Raw genomic sequence first — 23,578 nt, 5'->3', positions numbered from 1 at the left:
GACTCCGAGCACTATAATTTATTGTATGTAAATATAGAATTAATGTTCATCCTATAACTAAAGAATGTGATAAATCCTTAATAATTAGGAAAATAATAAATGACTATGAAAATATTGAAGTAACTGAACAATTTCTATTTACAAATACAATTAATAAAAATAAACCAGACTTAAAACCTAGTATGTGTAATATTTTATATAATAATGCATTCAGTCATAGCGTAATATTTTATAGTAGAAAAATAGTGTAAATTGCAATCTATCAGGTTAGATAATCATGCAAACAGCAGGTGGCACTGTCTGAAAAATCGCTAGTTCTGTGAGTGCAGGCCTGCAGCTTCATAATATCGCAGTGATCACGAGCGTTTATTAAATCAGTGTTAGTGTAACTCAATAACAGCCCCGCCTTGAATAAACGAAGGACGTCTCAGATCATTCAAGATCCGTGATTCATCAACTCTCATGTTAAGATGGATATATTCTGTGTTTTGTTGATATATATTTCATATGTTAGTTCATCACAATTATATTATGATGCTCGAGTGACGGTGAACAATGAAGGTAAGCTAATATTTACTCAATATTTACTCTAAATATCATCTTTATGTCAAGAAAAAGACTAACCGATTATATTAGATCATGTTTTGTTGAAATAGACATATAATAGATATTAATAGCATGTTTTTATATTGAACAATACACCATTTTGATGTCAGCTCGAGCCTTTAAGAGAGAAGAAATATAGTTGAAATTAAATTAGTATGAATTTACAGCAGAAACCAATACAGTCAGAATAAATCTGTTTCGTTTTATAGTCGCATCTTCATGTGTCAAACTTTCTTATGCATTTGAACAGAACTCTATTTTCCCACCAAACCACCCCAGTCTCTTATCAGCTCTCTTCTGCATTTCTGTGTATCATGTCATTGATGTTAGCGACCTTTTTAATCACAAATGTTTGAATACACTGCACACACTTTATAACTTCACACTGCCTCTCTGTTTCAGGGATAACCAGGTTTTCCTTTGATAATAATATTAATTTGGTAAAGCTCGTCAGAACCTCTGGTAACAATATCACCTTGGTCGGAGGACCCAAGATCCTCTACTCCATCAGCCCAACACTCGCCTCCAAACCCCATCAGGTACTGTCATATTTATCATGTGTGTATATACAGTAGATCTCAGACTGTAAATGACCTCTACGGTTCCCAGCGGCTGATAGCTGTAGTTGAGAAGAAAGATGATATTTTACTTTAAAATAATTATGCAAAAACTGCAATGTAGCTTTTTCAATGCAAAACATTGAAAAAAAATGTTTTTCTTTTTAAAGTATAATGTTAGTGGCTTGTGGAACATAAGCAAGCATGAAGACGTCACTTCTCTTATGATCCTTTATTTGCACAGCGTCATTGTTCTGTTTAATGTCTGATGCACTATGTTTGGATCCTTGTTTAGGTGGATGTGCCTCTATGTGTGGATGAAAGCAAAGATTCAGGCAACTCTGTAAGTATTAAAGAACAGAAGATGTTTATGACCCTGTGATATTCACGCTTCCCACAGGATCAGGTTTTGCTCAGTGTTTATACTGTAGTTTATTGACCTAAACTATTTAACTAGTTACATGCAAATAACCCCGAACAAGAAGACCATGTTTACAAAAAAGTACAATTCAGGTTATTCTCTAGTAATATCATCACAGTGTAATCCTATGAGTTTTCCAATTGTTATGAGAGTTGTAAAAATAATGTAGAAGTTAAAGCATTAAAACGCTAGATTATTCCAAAATGTCTTTGGTAAACTTATTATTCTGCTCTCATATTTGCAGTTTTCAATACTCCTTCAGATGCACAAGATGTCTTTTATGTCCAATATATTTCCTAAAATCATTCACAGGAGGATGCTTTCCTGTCAGATATCACATATGCACACTTCAGTAAAAATGCAGGTTAAGGTTCGATGTGTTTACATGAACACACCTTTTATTATGCATAATTGAACATTATAAACAGTGTTGTTTCAGGGGTTGCTGGTAGTTTGTGTCTCATTAAGGTCACTGACAGCTGTTTAACTGTTGGTTTTTCCATCAGCACTGTTCATACAGGATCTCTCTGCTCAGAGAGGGTGTGGATGGAAATCTCCTGTTTATCTGTACATCGCATGATGGAAATACAGAGTGCTGTAACTTGGTATGTCCTCTTTTTACTGTATGCATTTTAAACTCATGTGAAAGTACAACCCGAATTCTGGAAACTTTTTATTTAAATTTGAATAAAATGTAAACTAAAAGATATTCAAATCACATGAACCAATATTTTCTTCACAATAGAACATAGAGAACTTAACAAATGTTTAAACGGATAAATTTTACACTTTTATCCTCTAAATGAGCTCATTTAAAATTTGATGCCTGCTACAGATCTCAAAAAAGTTGGCACGAGGGCAACAAAGGGCTGAAAAGCAAGACATTTTTAAAAGATTCAGCTGGGAGAACATCTAGCAACTAATTAAGTTAATTGACATCAGGTCTGTAACATGATTAGTTATAAAAGGGATGTCTTAGAGAGGCAGAGTCTCTCAGAAGTAAAGATGGGCAGAGGCTCACCAATCTGTGAAAGTGCATAAAAAGATTGTGGAATACTTTAAAAACAACATTTCTCAACGTCAAATTGCAAAGGCTTTGCATATCTCATCATCTACTGTACATAACATCATCAAAAGATTCAGAGAAACTGGAGAAATCTCAGTGCGTAAGGGACAAGGCCGAAGACCTTCGGGCCCTCAGACGACACTGCATCACTCATCGGCATCATTCTGCCATTGACATTACTAAATGGGCCCAGGAATACTTCCAGAAACCAATTTGAAAAATACGTCAAAGACGACCACAAACTCTTCAGCAGCTGGAAACCTATATCAGGCAAGAATGGGACCAAATTCCAACACTAAAACTCCAGAAACTCATAACCTCGATGCCCAGATGTCTTCAAACTGTTTTGAAAAGAAGAGGAGATGCTACACCATGGTAAACATGCCCCCGTCCCAACTATTTTGAGACCTGTAGCAGGCGTCAAATTTGAAATGAGCTCATTTTGTGCATAAAATTGTAAAATTTCTCAGTTTAAACATTTATGTTATCTATGTTCTATTGTGAATAAAATATTGGCTCATGTGATTTGAAATTCTTTTAGTTTTCATTTTATTCAAATTTAAAACACGTCCCAACATTTCCAGAATTCGGGTTGTATGACACTGAGCCATGCCTTTTGTTCCAGAACTCCAGTTATTCTCTGATCAATTGCTTCAGGTCAGAACATTATGAGCCAGATATTAATGAGCCGTCGTTACTTGTTGGTGAGTATTACACATTTTAATGAGTATTGAAATGCATTCATGTGCATGCATGTTTGCACATATTTTTATTTATACTGTCATTTATGATGTTGAAAAGCTGCATTCAGCGTCCATATCTCTATTAAATGTTATCTGATTGTTTGTCACAGTGGAGCATTATTACATTATTTAATATTAGAGTCAGGAACATAATTAAGCCGACTGCGCTTGGTTAGGTTTCTCAGACTCCTACTTTCCCTTCCTCTCCATCTCTGTCTGCCACGGTTCTGAATGCAGATTCTTATGAAATGTTTATAGAAGTGAAATAAACTGTTGGGCACTATTCTTGGGTAAAGCTGCTGAGCCACATGTGCTGTAGAAATAGACAGAGTTGACATTATGAAATAGTGTTTCAACATGAAGCAACATTGCTTGTTCTAGCAGTGGTTCTGGAAACTGCAGACGTGTTGAAACCCAGTACTGCTGCTGATGCTCATAATGAAGTTCGTGCATTTGCATGATATCATTTATTGCTGATACTATAGAACTCATTGTTAATGTGCAACTCGACAAGCTGACAATATCATGTTACCACAAATCGTTTGACCCTCATGTCATTTCCAACTTCTGTTATAAGTAACCAAATTGGATAAACACCTCTTTTTGTGTTTCTGGAAAGTCTTGCAGTATTTAGTTCAAACGGTCATTTTTGGTTGAACTACAGTATGTACAGACAGTGTCTGACAAGAAGTGTCTAAATTCTGCACATATTCAACACAAGCAGTTTTCTGTAACGTTGTGTTTAGATCAGTGGTTTGCTGATGAGGAAACTGCAGAGGAACCAGACCTTTCTGTGTGCTGATGTTTAGAGATTGTCTCCATATATAGATCTGTACAGACTCATGCTGACCCTTATTTAAAAAGCTTCTCTAGATCATTTGGTTAACTGCTGTAATAGGAATGAAACATTACGGTTGTTTATTAGGATTGGTATTTGTATTTATTTTATTATTAAGCGCTGTACTCGTGTCTAAAAGCCTCTAACAAGTGTTGCGTAAGTGAATTAATCAAATTCAAAGCATCAGTGCAGCATTTTGGACGATCATCGCCAAACCTTGAATAGCTTGCTGTATTATGCATAATCATTTTTTTGCATAATTTGTTTAGTGCATTTGAAGATTATAGCTATTTGCTTGTTTACTGTATATTTGGGGTCAGATTTACTAAACGGGGCAAATTACCATGAGATTGCAATACCATAAAAGCCCTGATGGGAGTGGAAAGTTCTGCTCCGGGTGATTTACTGACAACGCTCAAATTAAAAATAACCCTTAAGGATTGTCCTTTTTTTTTCAGTGAAACAAAAGTTAAATATGTTCAGAAAAGTTTTCATAGTTTTAGTGACAATGACGTAAATTATAAACCAAGTATGAAAAATGTCCAGAGTTTTCATGTTATTAGATTTTTAACAAAAATTACATTTGTGCAAAACATTTACAGCAAAATCAGAGTACAGGCAGCTTTAGCTTAAAACCAATAATTATGAATTACAAAATCATAATAGTCAATTTGAAAAAATTAAAAATAAAAAGTTAGTTGACGATAACTGGCTAGCTAACTAGCTACCTGATGCTAACTTGAGGTACTGTTTTAAATATAAAGTCGAATTATTTTTATTCAACCAACTAGTTACAATTAATTTGATGGAAAAAAGGATTTGATGTTCAGAAGAGAATAACTACAGTAATTGCCCATTGCCCCCTGGGGGGTGTTTTACCCCACACACTATGTTTGAGAAAAAAATGGTCATTCTGAAAATATAATTATAATTGTATTAATAACACCTACTCTGTATCAACAGGCCCTACTGTTCTCATCACATCACCAGTGTAAGCTTCGTAGTTAAACCTTTTACATCTCTCTCGTCAACATAGTCCATAGTTACAATAAAAAATGATCTTGACTTTATCCTGTGGTTATTTCAGGAAAAACAGTAGGGGGGTGTTTACCCTACTACACCACTTACATTTACATTTATGCATTTAGCAGACGCTTTTATCCAAAGCGACTTACATTGCATTCAAGTTAGGTTTTTTTCTACATTTTATCAGCTCTTGCTTTCCCTGGGAATCGAACCCATGGCCTTGGCGTTGCTAGCGCCATGCTCTACTATTTGAGCTACAGGAAAGCTTATTATTAAGCTTATAATGCAATCTACCAAGAGCAGTGCAAATTAGCAACTATCACACCCGGGTTATCACAAAATAGATTAAGACATGCTTTTTGGGTGTTAAATAATTGCTCGAGCACAAACATTAGTCAATTATTTAATACTCTCCTCCCATAAATGTTGCATCAAGGGAATCACCTGCATATGCAATAAGGTCAGATGTGAAAAAAAGTGATGGCTTTCAATCACAAATGTTTACTGTGTGCCTTTAGTCAATTCTGAGAGTAGTTTTTTTTTAAAGGCCAAAATAGGGTTTGTGCTGTTAGTAAATCTGGCTCTTAATATTTATTATATTTGTTGAATATCAGTCTGTTATGCTAAAAAAAGTTAGTCGCTTTGTGTTGTTTGGCACATCTGTATTAGCTGAGTACAATACAGTATTGTTTTGATTATTATTCGTTTTAGGAACAGGACCTTGGGCTGTTTATTACAGTATGCGCCAATCTCTTTCCATGACGTCAGGGTGTTTATCAGGGCATACCTACTAGCAGAAAAACAACCCCAAAGCATAATGTTTCCACCTCCATGTTTGACGATGGGGATGATGTTCTTGCAGCATTCCTCTTCCTCCAAACACGGCGAGTTGAGTTGATGCCAAAGAGCTGGATTTTGGTCTCATCTGACCACAACACTTTCACACAGTTCTCCTCTGAATCATTGCCAAGCTTCAGACGGGCTGTACATGTGCTTTCTTGAGCAGGGGGACTTTGCGGGCGCTGCAGGATTTCAGTCCTTCACGGTGTAGTGTGTTACCAGTTGTTTTCTTGGTGACTATGGTCCCAGCTGCCTTGAGACCATTGAGAAGATCCTCCCGTGTAGTTTTGGGCTGATTCCTCTCCGTTCTCATGATCATTGAAACTCCACGAGGTGAGATCTTGCATGGAGCCCCAGTCCGAGTGAGATTAACAGTTATTTAGTGTTTCTTCCATTTGTGAATAATCGCACCAACTGTTGTCACCTTCTCACCAAGCTGCTTGGCGATGGTCTTGTAGCCCATTCCAGCCTTGTGTAGGTCTACAATCTTGTCCCTGACATCCTCGGACAGCTCTTTGGTCTTGGCCATGGTGGAGAGTTGGGAATCTGATTGATTGCTTCTGTGGACAGGTGTCTTTTAAACAGGTAACAAGCTGAGTGCTCCTAATCTCAGCTCCTTACCTGTATAAAACACCTGGGAGCCAGAAATCTTGCTGATTGATAGGGGATCAAATACTTATTTGACTCATTAAAATGGAAATCAATTTATAACTTTTTTTAAATGCATTTTTCTGGATTTGTTTGTTGTTATTCTGTCTCTCACTGTTCAAATAAACCTTCCATTAAAATTCTAGACTGATCATTGCTTTGTCAGGGCAAACGTACAAAATGAGCAGGGGCTCAAATAATGTTTCCCCACTGTATGAGATTGTTAGGGTCTTGTTGGTGGTGAAAGTCAAAAGACAGTGTAGATAACAGGGCAATCCACTGAACAGTCTGTACACCACATTTTCATTCTGGTCATTTATTTTTATTACATGCTACATGTGGCGTCCTGTCTGATTTCTATATTCCTTCTTTCAGGTAATATGCTGTACTTTACCAAGCCTGATAAGGGGTTATACAGGATAAGCAACAACAGAAATGACAACATTTGGTCTCAGTCGATTAGTTCGGGTGAGAAATTAGTTTAAACAATACTACCCACATGTTTCAGTGTTAAAGTGGTTCATTGCCATCGTGAGAATTTCACTTTTTCACTGAAATCATTCATGTCATTATCAGAACGATACTGGTTTGATTCTAAACAGCGCTGTTTTTTTTCTTTAGAGCGAACATACCTGAAGCTGATCGCTGGTAAAGGACAACACAAAGACAAAGTTTATTCCTTCTTCACAGAGAAAGACAGAAGTAAAGACAGTGAATCTGAGCAGTGGATTCCACGAGTCTCTCAGAGCTGCATGGTGAGCAGAATCACACCAGAAAACATGAAGCCATGTTATACTACAGCACACAAAGTTATGATTGCAATTAGAGATGCGCCCTGACCTTGCCTAATCTGATAATGATACTCCACCCAAAAATGAACATCATTTACTTCCATCATGTCGTTCCAAATCAGTTATATACTGTATATTTATATTCATTATATTAATGTTTACTTCAGATACAGTATATATAAAATAACACAAAAAAGCAGAAATGGTCAGGGTTATATATTACATGTAAGGCTGTGAGTATATTTTGGAACTGAAGCACAGTATAGGTATCACTTCTGTTTTTCAGCCCATTTATCGACATCTGATCACATGTCTGTCAGTAAGCAGCACTAAATGCAGTCGGATGTTCTTGTGTTTTGCATATCTGTCTCTAAACACAATAAGTGTGTATGGCCAGTGTTTTCAACAGGATTTTGAGAGACTTGTGGCAGGTGACATCACATTAATTTGCATATTATTTCGTCAAGTTTGCGTTCATTTCAGATCTGTTCTACTCTATGAACGGTCACATACTGAAATACAACTGAATGCTCAATAAAGCTGTCCACATTATATTTTCTGTTGTCATACATAAAACAAGTATAAATAGTAAACACAACCCATTAATACTACGTTAACCAGGAATCAGTCTCACTATACTCCTGAAATCCTGATTTATAATCACGACATCGTCTGATAAAATCAATATAAAACTAAAAAGCGACTGTTTTGTCTCATTCTAACAAACTATGAACAGAATTTCCTCTGCACTCTTTGACCTCCTTAAATGTGACAAGTGTTATTTTAGTAGGTGTGAAATGCACTTTGCTAATGGCAACACCTGCATGTTTAATAAAGATGTTTCTCTGTAACTCAGCCACATTTGTGCTAAAGGGAGCATTTATATAGTTATAAGCTCAGCTGCTGATGATGTCAAATGCAGGTTCTGGGAGTTCAGATGTTATCAAAGCTCTGAAAAGATGCATTTGAGATATTTTCTAGTGAATATCTCAGTTTTCTGCAGTTATAAAAATATTGATTCATACAAGATGACGTATCGATAAAGTGGCTTTTTTGCATCATAAATCAGGGTAGTGATCTAGATTCCTGGTCCTTATGTTTCAGTTTTCTTTATTGCATTATATAATTTGAGAATTCTTGTGAAATTTCAGCCTTTTTAAAATCAATGTGCAATGCATAACCTATTTGTTAACCGCCTCATGTCAGTCCAAATCTGTATAACTTTCTTACGTGGAAGAACAGATGTTTAGCAGAATCCTCATGCTGATTTTTTTATACACATTGAAGGCTCACAGGAGCTTTCAGGCTCCAGAAAGCACCATAAAAGTAGTCCATATGACTCTCACCCTATGCACTGAATACATGCAGAATTAAACAACTCAATCTGTTTCAGAACGACAGAGGCGGATCTAAGAATCAGCTTCAGAACAGCTGGACGTCCATGATTTACAGCCGTCTGTTCTGTGGGAGAGGATGTGAATTCACTCAGATGATAGATGTGGCCACACTGGACACAGACAACGACACCAAAATTTATGCGCTTTTCAGAAACTATTGGTAAGACAAAAACTTCATCTCATGCTTTATATTTTAGGTGATCAGTATGTGTGACTTTAACAGTGTTGGGGTTAATGCATTACAAATAATGCAAGTTACGTAATCAGATTACTTTTTAAAGTAACTAGTAAAGTAATGCATTACTTTTTAATTTAGAAGTAAATATCGGAGTTACTTTTTCAAATAAGTAACTGTTACTTTTGACTGACAGCCTTGTGTTGCCATGTTGAGAGAAATCGGGAATAATTGCAGAGGCGTTGTGTAGTAGCTCTAGCCTAAATATGAACAAACATTTATCCATCTCACTTGAACATAAACAGATTCAGTATTCCTCAAAGTCAATAAAAACAGTGAAATGCAAACCTGCAATAATTTTATTAACCAATGTCTTTGTTGCTGACCTTCAATGATCCAGTTCAACCATAATAAGCAAAAATGACTTCAGAATAAACATAACGTTTGTGCTTCATTGAAGTAAGAGTGTTGAACTTCCTTCTCTTGCATCCTATTCTTAATGCAATCCAGAAAGGCAGCACTTCTGAAAGGTTTGTTTGAGATGCATTTACATTTTCAGGCTTAATCATTCCACTTTTGGTGTGAAAGGGCTTTTATATTTGCCAAAAATACTGTTAGCGAGTCACATGATGCTATGCTGCAGTCGGTCGTGTTAAAAGGTCCAGAAAACATCCATCATTTGACACAGTTCCACAAACACTGATGTAATAAAGAGAGGATGTGCAGCTGTTGCATGCGTCTCAAGTGTGAAGCTCTGTCTCTGTTTGCAGGAACATGAGTGCTGTGTGCGTTTATAACATGAATGAAATCAGCAGAATCTTCACTTCCTCTAAATTCAACTCCGACAAGGTTCCTGCCAGTCACCGGCCTGGAACGGTAAAATTAATCCTGTCACTTAAGCAATATATAATATACTGTACAGCAAATCTCAACTGAGTTGTTTGTCCAGCTTTTGAATTTCTGATTAGTAATATGCATTGCTAAGAACTTCATTTGGACAACTTTAAAGGTGATTTTCTCAGTATTTAGATTTTTTTGCATAAAGTAGGGCTGCATGATTGACGATCATAATTGTCGATTATTCCCTTGAAATTATAATTGCGATTATTATTTACGATCATCTCAATTTACACTGAATGATGTTTATACCATTGTTTGAAGCAACCGCATGCCATATTTTTAGACGAAAATAAACACTCTGAAAAACTTCTATAGTATTAAGCCTCAAATGTGAACTATACATTGGATTGGTTTCGTCTTTAAATAAAAAAGTTAAAATATGCATGGTATTATAAAGCTATACTAAAACTAAATTTAAAACGATAACATGTAGAAAGAAAGAACACATCTTAAGCACAGAATAACATAAGTGGATTATATAATTGTGGCAATTGTAATTGCTATTTGAAATTTGATTAATTGTGCAGCCCTACTATAAATGCATTAAGATAATCACAGATGTGCTTTCAGTTCCGTCATTATAGAGCTCAAAAGTGTCCTCCTTTCCTCAGCCGCAGAGTATTTCTCATTGGCACGTCACTAAATGATTCATTCTAGAGTTTTGAGCCAAAACAAACAACTCCAGATGAATCACATGACAGCATCTGATTCACAGACAATTCAATATTGTAATAAAAACACAAAAGGTGCAATACTGTGTACTTAATGTGTTTTATGAGGGAAGAAATTAACTGCTCATCAATCTGAATGATGTAATCAGTCAGTCTGGGGTTTTGTGTGCTTTTAAACATCTTTGTGTCAGAAAGCACAAGAACTATGGGCCAGTTTTACTAAACAGGGCAAATTAGCGCCAGAGCGCAATTCCAAAACAGCACCGATGGGTGGGGAAATTTCTGCGGGTGATTTACTAACAACATGCAAATTAGAGAACACAGATGCAACATCTCATTTACATATCGACCAGCGAAATTAACCAAGCGCAGAGCAAATTATGATAAATATTGCATGAGGGCTCCATGTCGTCTTTTATTTCCTGAAGCAAATTAAAAATAACATGACTTGGCAAACAATATATTTGGATAATGTGTTCTTTCCAAATAAATAAATGAGGAAAAATCCACGCGCTCTCTGTTCAACAATTGCAGCCATTTCAAGTGCAAAATAGTTAAAGACATGTTTTTTGGGCGTTAAATAATAGTGCAAATGCCAGTAATTTGACAAACGTTAGTAAAACACGTTGCATGATTCATTTGAATACTCTCCTCCCATAACTTTTGCGTCTGAAAGGGAAACTCCTACAAATGCATATTCAGTAAGGTCAGGAGCAAAAATAACTGTGTCCATGGCTTTTCAGCGCTAATTCATCACTGCGTGTGTCACAGTACTATTTTAACGCCAAAATATGGTTTGTGCTGGCACAAGCTCTTAGTAAAACTGGCCCTAATGCTTTTAATGCGCGAGTGCTACCTAAACAGCATCTGATAGTTTAATAAAAGCTTGTATCATCATCACTATTCATTTCTCTATGGAGATTCAGAATGAGATTTTTACATGACTGTTGAGGTGTGTAGTCTGAACAACAGTAATGATTATCTTTCCCATTCGTTCTAATAAACTACTCGTTCCTTTAGTGTGTGGAGGACAGTACTCGTCTAAGCAGTGAAGTGCTGGGGTTTATGAAGGATCGTCCAGAGATGAAGGATCGGGTGATGCCAGAGAACGGCCCCCTGCTGTTCAAACACAGCCATTACACTCATATACAGGTGGACCGGGTACAAGGCCACACCGTCCTGCTTCTGTCTCTAGGTACGTGAATCTATCGTGAACCCTGAGGAATTCAATGATTCAGTTTCATTTAGAGTTCTGCTTAATAGGGACTTTAGGCAGCAGCTGCTGATGGAACAGCAATAGTCAAAGGAAGTAAAGTTGCTTAATCCCAACATTTAAGTAAAGTTGAAGTAAACTGTTAAGCTGCCGTAGGCAAAGAATGCAAAACTCACTAAAGCAGGATAATGGATCATTTAATCATTTGACAGAATTAAAAAAAGCAAAACAAGGTTTAGAATGAGATACAGATACAATTACAATCCCACATACCATAAAGCATAGCATTTATTTACTATTTATATTAGTTTATATTTACATTTATTTTCATCTATTCACCCGTAGAAGACAGTAAAGTGGTTACAGTACAACGTCACAAAGAAGTTAGTAGCGCAGCCAAAATAAAACACCAGAACGCCATTGCCGTTCCATAATTAATTTATTTCTATGAAAATGATCACACAGCAGTTAATGTTGGTCAATTGGTCAGTGCATATGTGTCGATTATAATGAAGTGCTTCTCGTCAAACATCCTGTTTCACTCAGAACAGAGGATAAATGGGATGTAAATGCAGTTTCGTGTTGATTTAAACCAGTTAAATTCTCCTATCAGTTCCACATTTAGGTGACTAACTGTTGCAGGAAAGGTTCATGTAATGACAAGGAGAATGATAAAGTCAGACGACTGAGGCTGAATGAATGATAACTATGAGGAGTGTAGCATGAGTTATCAAAGTTGCACAATCTAATAGTTTCCAACCCTAGTGAGCTAAGTAGATGTCATTGTTAGTCATCAGATGTTATAACACTATATAGCAAAATTATGCTGCCTAATATATCACAGTCGCAGAATGCATTGTAACGTGCTCAGTGAAGATGATGTAATTAAAGCATGATTATTTCACGTAAAAGCAACATGTAATGTAAAGCTTCATGTGAATAGTAGATCTCTGTGTGATGTGCGTGTGACGGATAGCATGCTGTCTTACTCGGTAGTTCCCTATGCAGACTGATTGTCCTGATGTAATATTTTCTCACAGAAAGTGGAGGGGTTCATAAAGTGCTGGAAGAGCCTGTTTTTGTGATTGCGGAGTATCTGCCGTTTCAAGAAGGGACACTCATCACCAGCATGCTGCTGGACACTTCGAAGGTACGACGCAAAGTAACACCCAACTCCTCACTTCCAAAGCAAAGCAGGAATGCCAGAAGTACTAGGACCCTATGACTTGCTTGATATCTTGATATCATATACACACAGCAAAAACATCTTCATGCAACCCATCAAAATAAAAGTTTGGTTCAACTTGAAGAAATTGTGACCGAAATATATTACTATACTACTTCTAAACGAATAATATCAAAACGTTACTTTTAGAGGAATAAAACCACCGTTTTGAATGATTTAACTAATTAAAGGTTTTGTTTAATTTTCATTTGATTAAAGGATAAATTAAATTAATGTTTTAAGTTAACCTTCATTTGATTATCAGAATTTCTTAAAAAAAGATTAAAATAAATAAATCATAGGCCTCTATTATTGCAAAGGAAAATAAATAAATCGTTTTTATGAATTCAGTTGATTAGACATGCTTTCTGATTGTTAAAATTTCATTAAACCATTAAAATGGAACCCCCCCCCCAAAAAAAAATTACATGGAAAACACAGAATTTGGTTAGAAAAAAAAGTATATATAATAAATATAAAATAAAATTTGAGAAAAAATAAAAAATTTCATAGGGTCCTCAAAAATGTTTTTTTTTTCCAACTTTTAGTAAATTGTTGTTAAATTGTATACATTTCATGGCTGCAATCAGTGTTGGGTGTAACACGTTACTCAGTAATCAAAAACAAATATTCCTGATTATAAAAGCCCGTATGAAAGCAAGTCTTTCCCGTATCTGAAAGCTTGAAGTGTCTACTTTTAAATGAACAAATTCAAATCGAAAATGAATGAATTAAAAAATAATCAGTTTTTGAAAGAAGCATAAGCTGGAATTTACCTCAGAAGAACAGCGTGATCTGACACGGCTTTATTCAGTGGAGAAGATCATTTCTGTCATTTATTCTTACCTACATTAGTTAACATCATATTTTTACATAAACCTGTACAGATTTTACTAGTTGGGCTTTTCCTGAACATCTTGCCAAACTGAAATGTATTGTTTAACTTTTCTTCAGCTTTTTTGTAGAGTATTTCTGTTTAAAGAAGGTTAAGTATTACAGTTGTTTTAAAGCTAAAAGGCTAAACTATTCTATGTTTGACTCAGATTGAAAGAATATAATTATATTATTAATATAATTAAAAAGAATATTATATAATTAATATAATTGAGTTTAATTTCTATTGTCAATGCTTTAAGGTTTATAGGTATTTTAAGATGTAGCCTAATTAGCGATTTGAATAATTAAGTTACTTATTGAGTAACTAAATTACTTTTCAGACAGAGTAATTAGTAAAGTAATTTAAATACAGTATTGATGATTAGTAATTCATTACATTTTGAACATAACTTACCCAAAACTGGTTGCAATTAAATAAAACAGTAAAAAAAAAAAATTAAATGGAACATGGGAAAAAATAAAATGGATTTCATAGTGTCCTAAAGTACCTAAAATCAATAATAAAATTTAAAAAAGTAATGATGCCAATCTTAAACAGTATAGCCTGCCGCTAGCAACACCAAGGTCATAGGTTTAATTCCCAGGGAGCACATGATCTGATGAAATTATTGTTTTGAATGCAAGTCGCTTTGAATAAAAGCTTCTGTACAATTATACTTACTTTCAATTACTCTGAATGTAGACATATGGAGAGTTTCAGTTGTGTCTTTTGTTTTTATTAGGCTTGTTTCTTTTTGTTCTTTGAAATCTATGATTGATCTTCAATTTTTAAGCATATAAATCATGTTATCAGCTAATTATCCTGTGTTTTATTTCTCAGAGGCGTCTGTATGTGAGTTCCAGTAATGAGGTCGCTCAGATTGACCTACAGGCATGTCATGTGTATGGAGATGAGTGCAACGAATGCAGATTATCTCGAGACCCCTACTGCGGTTGGGACGGTTTGCATTGCACCTCTACAGCAGAGTAAGACCTCAATGAACACACATCTGCTTCCTTCCTGATTACACACGTATTTTAGGCTAAAGCTCAAAGCCACTGTCACTGAAGCTCGTCGTAGTTCTTTAGTAGACTGAGAGAGTTGTGCAGTGATGCTGGAGTGTTATGGGTAATTATAAAGTGTTTTTTTGCTGGTTTGGGTCTGTGATCTGCAGAATGAGCTACACGCTAATGTTTCATACTTGTGTTTGAGGTTTGTTCAAATCATTTTAAGCACTAGTAATAGTGATGCTTGAATCAGAATCAGAATGAGCTTTATTGTCAGGGATGTTTACACAAACGAGGAATTTGTTGTAGTGACAGAAGCTCCACAGTGCAACAGAGAGACAGCGACAGGACACAGATAATAAAAGAATAATATACAAATTGTAGATTGCATACACAATCATTCTGAAATCTCAACCACAGAAAAACTTTACCTACTCGACCACATGCACCCTTTTTTGTAGATTCTTTATTTTCTACCACTGAAACATTAACATAAAATTCCCCCGCCCCCACACAGCTTACAACCATGGGGAAGTCGTGGCCTAATGGTTAGATAATCGTAATCCAAAGGTTGTGGGTTTGAGTCCCCGGCCGACAGGGATTGTAGGTGGGGGGAGTGAATGTCCAGCGCTCTCTCCACCCTCAATACCACGACTGAGGTGCCCTTGAGCAAGGCACCGAACCCCCAACTGCTCCCCGGGCGCCGCAGCATAAATGCTGCCCACTGCTCCGGGTGTGTGTTCACGGTGTGTGTGTGTTCACTGCTGTGTGTGTTCACTGCTGTGTGTGTGTGTGTGTGTGTTCACTGCTGTGTGTGTGTGTGTTCACTGCTGTGTGTGTTCACTGCTGTGTGTGTGCAGGTTGGATGGGTTAAATGCAGAGCATGAATTCCGAGTATGGGTCACCACACTTGGCCGTATGTCACTTCACCAAACCGTATGATTCACTTACCAAAAAAAAAAACATTTATGAATATAACAAGCCTCATCTCAGTTATGTCTTCTTTTCCACAGAAACCCAGTCCAGGATATGAAATACTGCAGTAAGTATGCTCTGTTTTTGTTATTGGGTGTTTGTTTGCTGGTTTTCATACTACCTACGATCACTTTGGTCTCAATGTTACTGTTCCTGAACTATATTTTATTTCCTGAACAAGGCAGGGCTGAATAAACTTTTCTTGCAAATCGCACCACAGTTCCACAAACTCAGAACACCTTCTACACAGTTTCAGGTTTAGTGCTGTGGTCTACAACACCAACTCATCTCTGCATCTGCCCTGAGTTTGTGTCCTACATTTATGCAACACACACCAACCATCTTCCCTTACTTATAATGAGAAGTGCTTAACAAAAGGGAAGCAGGGGCTTCCTGCTGTTTTTCATCAAAATAAACAATCAATGGTTTGTTTAAAAATGAAAACAACCATAAGTATTAGCATTGTAATTTTACAGTTATCATGTAAAATAGTATTTTATAGTGAAGTATTACCATTTCTTTTTTTATACTTGTTAGCAATCAATATTAATAATAAATTATTTGTATTTATTTTTTGATTATTTAATTATTTATAATTATTACTTTTATATTTTTTATAAGCACACTGATATATAATCACATTGTGCAGCCCTAAAAAGAGGCACAAAAAACTTTTAAAATCACAATTTTGCAATTAGATCTTTTCCCACATCGTGCAGCCCTAGTCTGAAAGGCCACCATGTCTTCTAATCACTTTGAATAAGGTTTTGCTTTTTTAATACGTACTACTTTCCTACATATGCAGCTGAAATGAGACTGATTTGAGACGCTCTACATTGGCTGCAACTTTGATCGCTGCACACCAAACGCTCAAATCACTACGTCTGACATTAGCATGTTCCCATTCTAACAAAACCATCTTGAGACAAATTATCCATTATATTTCTATTTATATGTATAGGTATTAAATGGAATACATTTATAATCAACTAGTTTCATCTGTCATCTCAGAATATTGAGGTTGTTGCTCTACAAACAACCGAGTCGCTGACAGCTCATGTTTTTGAAACAAAATTGTACAGATTCACTCATTTATGTAAAAATGAACTAATGCATCCCATGACCATCTGTTCCACAGATCAGCCTGAAGCTGCAACGTCTAAGACTGAAATCAGTGCCAACTCTCCAGTGATCCTCGTCCCTCCATCCTCTAAACACTTCCTTCTCTGCCCGGTGACATCAAACCATGCCTCATACCAGTGGTACCATGGGAAAACACGTGAGAAGTGTGTTTGCTCTGAGCAGAGCTGTTTGTACCTCATTGACAGCATGAACAAGACTCACGAAGGGGAGTACAGATGTGAGTCTTCAGAGGAAGGCTATACTAGGACGGTCAGGCAATACAAGCTCAGCATGAGCCGATCAGATGCGCTACGTCTCACTCCTGCGCCGTTACTGCTGCTCACTGCCTATCATGTCCAGCTACTGAACTTTTGAAAGTATTGCCTTGAAGTTCCCAGGTTTAAAAAAAAAAAAAAAGTACTTTTTTTAACCTGGGTTATCATCCACACCCTATTTATAATATTACCAATTTTATTGATTATCATTGCCATATAGAATTATGTTACCGTTCACCAGAGCGACGGCGCACTGAACGCTCTTTGTTTGCATGTGTCATTGTTTTCTAATAGAATAAATGAAACGGGACAAAGTTAATCTTGACAAACTATATATCATTCTGAAGGTCTAAGCCTCAAGCATCGACGACAGATCGCTGTTTTTCGATGGAAAGCTTATAAGGAATGTATTTGCTACATTTGTGTAAGCAGTACACATCCAAACACGCAGAGTAAAAAAGCCGTACGTACCTTTATCATTGTAATAACGAGTCACAAACGCGTCCACTGCTGAAATCCCAGTTTAGTTAGAGAGGTAAGGGTCCACAGAACAACATACCAGCGAGCACTTTTAGTCCAGCGAAACAATAACGCTGTAATAAGGATGAATATTCCTTTGTTTACGTTTCATTTCTTCAGAGAGTTATTGTTCGCGTCCGTTATGGAATAAATTACGCTCAAAAACAGCATCTTGGTGGTAAAAAAAAAACAACACTGTGTTGTAGCATACGGTTTTACAAACATAATGAGACCGTCCACGGAAAACAGTCTCAGAAAAGCGGAATATAGTTTATTTGAATTTGGCGCTCCCTCCTGCCGGCAGTGACGCGGGCTATGACGCTTCTGTCATCTGAGCGGGGCGTAACTTAGCGATCTGCTTTATCCATAAAAAACTGTTTTTTATTTTCTTCAACATTTTTTATGTGTGTGTGTGTGTATTGTGTGGGGAATGTGGCCGTATCTGCATGATTATAATATGTATGGACGCACATCAGCGTGTTTATTACAGACTCTATGACGGCTATCATTGTGATTCAATGATCAGCTATTATTGATTATATGGCCCATCTGTTTGATTATAATCTGAATGGAAGCACATCAGCGTGTGTTTACTGACTCTATGACCATGTCTGCCAATCAGAATATATACTTCAGTATACATACTATATACAAAGCATTTTTTTCTATTTTTTATTACTCAAATAATTATTTTTGTATTTTTGCTCAAATAAATAACTTGTATGATGTCTAAAATTGTCTATTATTTTATAATTGAAAAACTATGCAGGAACATGTATAATGACTAAAATAGCTTGTATAATTCTGCAATCCATTTGGTGGTTATTTTTCCTCAAACTGGGGTGGGGGGACTATAAATAGTTTCAGAAAAAATATTGCAGGAATCTCATTTTTAATGCTATCTTCTTCAAATTTGAAATATGAACTCATGAGACATGTGGCTTTCAATCCATTACTTTTCTGGATTGCTCCAGGACTTATTTCATGTATTTGTATATGAAATAAAAAAAACATTCAGTGTGGAAAAATATTTTTCAAGGCACGTCAGTGCCTATAACTTTTTGAGCATTATCAACTCTGGATGATAGATAGTAAGGCCTAGAGTGTCTTCTTTCCAAAGATACCTAATGAGAATAGTGTTGTGAGTGGTTTGATGTTTAATGATTTCAGAGTTTTTTTCTATAATAACTTGCACAGATGAATCATTCATAGATTTGGAACATGAATTTTGTGAGTAAATGTGACCCTGGTGCACAAAACCAGTCGTAAGGGTCAATTTGGTGAAATTGAGATTTGTCTGAGATACAACTATTAGAAAATCTGGAATCTGAGGGAGCAAAAAAATCTAAATATTGAGAAAATCTCCTTTAAAGTTGTTCAAATGAAGTTCTTAGCAATGCATATTACTGATCAAAAATTAAGTTTTAATATATTTACGGTAGGACATTTACTAAATATCTTCATGGAACATGATCTTAATATCCTAATGATTTTTGTCATAAAAGAGAAATGTATAATTTTGATCCATACAATGTATTGTTGGCTATTGCTGCAGATATACCTGTGTTACTGATGACTGCTTTTGTGCTCCGGGGTCCTTATATGGTAAATACTCCTGATGTTTACTGTATTTGTGCAATACAGAGCTTCTCATAAAAGCCCAGTTAGTCATCAGTCATAAGTGTATGAAAACACACGAGCTCGATGTGGGAGAGAATCAGTTTGGGCTTCATCATGTTCAGGGTGTGGAGAGATTCTAGGATGTTTTTATTGTTTTTGTCATGTGATCAGACAAACATTTGGACACAAACTCAATTTGTTCCTCGTGATCTTAAAAAACCTATTTGATCTAAAAGAGTCTAAACAGTGTAGCCGACAAAAATAAATCAATATTTGAATAGATTTTTTTAAAACTAATTTACTAATAATTTCTCAACAAAAATGAATATTTTAAGACAATTGTTTTAAAAACCAATTTACTAAGAATTTTAGTTGACCAAAAATGAATGAATAAAAAGAGGCTCATATATAAGTATAATGTTTTGATCTCCGCATCATTCAGACTTATATTTGTGTAATTTTAGAGATTATAACTATTATTCTAACATGAGGAAATGAATGAACTGATCTGTCTAAATGTTTGACTGCTATCTTATGTAATGAATGTAATGAATATCTCCATGTGTAGCCTTGTGTGATCGTTATTTCCAAAGGACTAGTGTTAAGTTTAAAAATTTATATTTTAGGATTTTGAAATATAGGTAGAAACTGGTAGAACATTTCATTTGATCAGGATCATTTCAAAATGTACAGCGGTGACGATTGTTTTATTTCTTTGTCTACATTTGATTACATTAGACAATGAAATATCAAATCAGGAGTCATTTACTGCAAAGAAAGATTGTGACACACTGTTCAACTAAAACTTCACAATCAGTCACAACACTTGATGATTAGATTGTAAAGCGTGTTGCTAAAGGGCATCTTTCTTTACAATCAGTGACACTTCATGTGTTATTTTACAACATCTAATGACTTTCATTCATTTTAACCCTTGTTCTGCTGAAAATCCTTGTGTGAAAATGGTTTGTATTATACTATATTATCATCAAATCTTGGATTTAGTCTTTTTATCAACTAGTTTTCTTTCAGTCAGCTGCACAGGTTTTGTATTTCTGATTAATTATAGGCCTCGTTGATCTGAGCTTGTGCCGTTTTTGAGTGAAAACAAAACATTATTTGTGCACGGAAAAAAAAGAAAAAAGTTGAGCAAACTTAAAAGTTTAAGGTAACCGGCTTCAGCTGATTTTTTAGTTTTCTCAACTTCTTGCTTTGTTTATACAACAAAAAGTTGAGAATTTTTGCCAAAGTTGACTGAGATCAGTGAGGCCTCTCTGGGTCAAAATGAGCAAAACAGCACGAGGATGAGGAGTCTTGTGAGCAGCTGACTCATGATTTATTCAGTGTTGTTTCAGAGTTAAGTGTTCACTATAAACTGTGACGCTCCATAAGAGCAAACATCATACTGTTATGTCTTGACTGTTTGTATGCAGTTATGTAAGTCAGATTGATTTATATCAGTGAAATGCATGAGTGATAGATATGAATGAGTAATAAGGAGGTGATGCGTAAAGCCGGTCTTAAATACAGTCAATAACTTGGTGTATTTATATTTTTGTATTTATTGCACTGTGAACTATCTTAGAATCTGTAAAATTTCCAATCTCAAGGGAAAAAATGATTTCACAATAAATAAGTGTCCTTGAGCATCTTCAAGAAGAGGAAGTGAAGGGCGAACACACCCACCACAGAGGATCTGGCACCCCCTCACCTCTGTAAAGGCCAGGGAACTGGAACCAATGTCTCTACATGTCATGATCAATACATCATTAATTCCTCTCAAGTGTTGGTGGATTTACTCTTTCACACACTGATTTTTCTAATTAAAGACTTTGAAAATGTCCCTGTTGTTTACGCCTCTGTTATGTGACCGACAGCATCTGAAACTCGCTGCACTGATCGCGTAACACAGGACAACCATCAGCTGTTTAGTAACTAAGTTCATTGACATTTTCTGCCTCAATGCATTTCACTTTTTTTGAAATGCTGTGGCTGCCGGATCTCGCAATAATTTAGACACCAGAAGCCAGATTCACTAAACATTCTTAAGTTCTTAATTGCGATTTTCTTCTTCTTTTCTAATTTGAGAAAAAAATAAACATTTTGTTTTCCCTAAAATTCTTAAGAAAATTCATATATTAAGATTTTTCTTGAGACAAAATTTAAAGGGATAGTTCACCCAAAATTGTGTCATTTCCTCACCCTCAAGTAGTTCCAAACCTGTATGAATGTGTCTGTTCTGTTGAACACAAAGGAAGATATTCTGAAGAAAGTTTGTAACCAGTCTGTTTTGGGGCACCATTGACTAGGAAAAAAAATACTATGTAAGTCAATGGTGCCCCAGAACTGCTCCGTTTCACATTCTTCAGAATATCTTCCTTTGTGTTCAACAGAACAAAGACATTCATACAGGTTTGGAACTACTTGAGAGTGAGTAAATGACACAATTTTGGGTGAACTATCCCTTTAAGAATTAAAATTCTTGAATCCAAAGAATCTTTTTAATAATCAAATAACTTGTTAAAGTTTCAGACTTGTCTTAAATCCCAAATGGTAAGAATGATACACAAAACCTATTTACCTATTAGAAACACTTAAACCGAACGTGACAGTGACCACATGGACAGTGAACTAGACTCCTGTGTGGAATTCATATGTTATGTTTGTTGAGGAACAGAGTAAACTTCTCATTATGCATCAACATTTTTAAGTTTTCACACCAGGGGGTTGGATTAATGAACTGATTTATCCTATTAAACACCATTTTTGAATGTACAATGCATGCAATATATCAACTGCTAGAGAATTTTATTTGCTAGAGATTATCCTGGAGTTTTAATATTTATTATAGTGTTATGCATGATGATTAAACAAAATACCCAATAAATTCATCATACAAAGTAAAGCGTTATCTGACATGTTTAAAGCCCTGAGAACCACGTCTTATACTACTAACAAACTTGATATCAAACATTTCTCGTTTTTTTATTGTAAAGTCCTGCCTTTTAAAATACAACCAGTTCAACAAGCATTCCCATTAAAGTTCTCTTACACCTTTTCATTAAAACAGCATGCACAAAAACCACTGACTGCGCCTGTCATAGAAGAACATTCAACCTCAAACCAAGAAAACCAACGTTAAAGGTATCAATCTGCAGCTAAAAACCGAAGAGATCTGAAAACAAGAGCTTCCCAAACAGCCAGATGTAAAGATCTATCAGCACGTGTCAGTCTCACTGCGCACGAGCGCCACCTCGAGCTGAATAGGTTTAATAATCACTAGCAATTTCTAGTGATTATTAACACATAATGTGCATTGATTGTGAATTGATAACTACACTGACTACGTTTAACAATCAAATTTTATTCTGGGGAGTGATGAAGAGACAGCATTAATATTTTTTCTAATATGCTTATTTATTTATATTACAATTAGCATAGTGTTTAGGGTTAAAATAGAGAAAATGTTTTTAGATTCCAGTGCAAAGAGGCAAATTAGAGGCATTTGGTGGCCAGAAAAATAATATTCCTATGTGATGCCATGGTTTAATATAGCTTACAAATATTTAGCTCTACTCTATAGTTGCTGTAAAGAGTTTTCATAATCGGTCTTATTTATTTATTTATTTTATGTTTTGCATTGTATATTTAGACATTATCAAACACTCAATGTTTATAAGTTTTACTTTTTTTAAATGTTGAATTTAAAAAGATTAATTACTCACATCCCAGTATTATTTTATGACATTTATGTAAGAAGGCGATATCAGTGAATGTTTAAAAAAGGCCAGCAAATATGCAATTTAACCAAAATTGAAAACCAACTGCATTCAGGGAAACTCTTTCTTGTATTCCTTTAATGGGCAGTCTTCACTGACACTCATTCAAATTCCTACAGGGAGAGAAAGACTAAAAACTTAAAAATGACAACTAGCATCTGGTTATGATCGCTATTAAGATGTTTCTCACGTTATCTAACTGCAAATATAGCATAACTGCCTATTATCTAAAAATAAACGCTTTTCATAAAATACAACTACAGGCCAGATTTCCGAGAGGTAAACTA

At 35.5% G+C, this 23,578-nt stretch overlaps 1 protein-coding gene across 1 annotated transcript; it reads left to right on the top strand.

Annotated features, from left to right (window-relative positions):
* The first annotated feature begins 298 nt into the window (after positions 1 to 298).
* Positions 299 to 21,353, top strand: LOC306888780 (semaphorin-7A-like). The gene is made up of 14 exons (XM_079447224.1): positions 299 to 561; positions 1,009 to 1,145; positions 1,459 to 1,506; positions 2,091 to 2,189; positions 3,276 to 3,354; positions 7,121 to 7,213; positions 7,367 to 7,500; positions 8,930 to 9,093; positions 9,879 to 9,984; positions 11,700 to 11,874; positions 12,933 to 13,042; positions 14,835 to 14,980; positions 16,015 to 16,043; positions 17,115 to 21,353. The coding sequence occupies exons 1-14, from the start codon at positions 471 to 473 to the stop codon at positions 17,471 to 17,473; spliced, it is 1,770 nt and encodes a 589-aa protein (XP_079303350.1). The 5' UTR covers positions 299 to 470; the 3' UTR covers positions 17,474 to 21,353.
* The last annotated feature ends 2,225 nt before the right edge of the window (positions 21,354 to 23,578 follow it).

This window comes from Barbus barbus, assembly GCF_936440315.1.
Source record: "Barbus barbus genome assembly, chromosome: 22".
NCBI lineage: Eukaryota > Metazoa > Chordata > Actinopteri > Cypriniformes > Cyprinidae > Barbus > Barbus barbus.
Note: the sequence above shows the minus strand (reverse complement) of the source record. Positions and strands in the feature narration are given on the sequence as shown.

Coding starts and splice junctions, on each gene's coding strand:
- LOC306888780 (XM_079447224.1), top strand. CDS start 471: ATGGATATATTCTGTGTTTTGTTGATATATATTTCATATGTTAGTTCA. Junction 1,146..1,458: donor TCGCCTCCAAACCCCATCAG/GTACTGTCATAT, acceptor ATCCTTGTTTAG/GTGGATGTGCCTCTATGTGT. Junction 9,094..9,878: donor GCGCTTTTCAGAAACTATTG/GTAAGACAAAAA, acceptor CTCTGTTTGCAG/GAACATGAGTGCTGTGTGCG.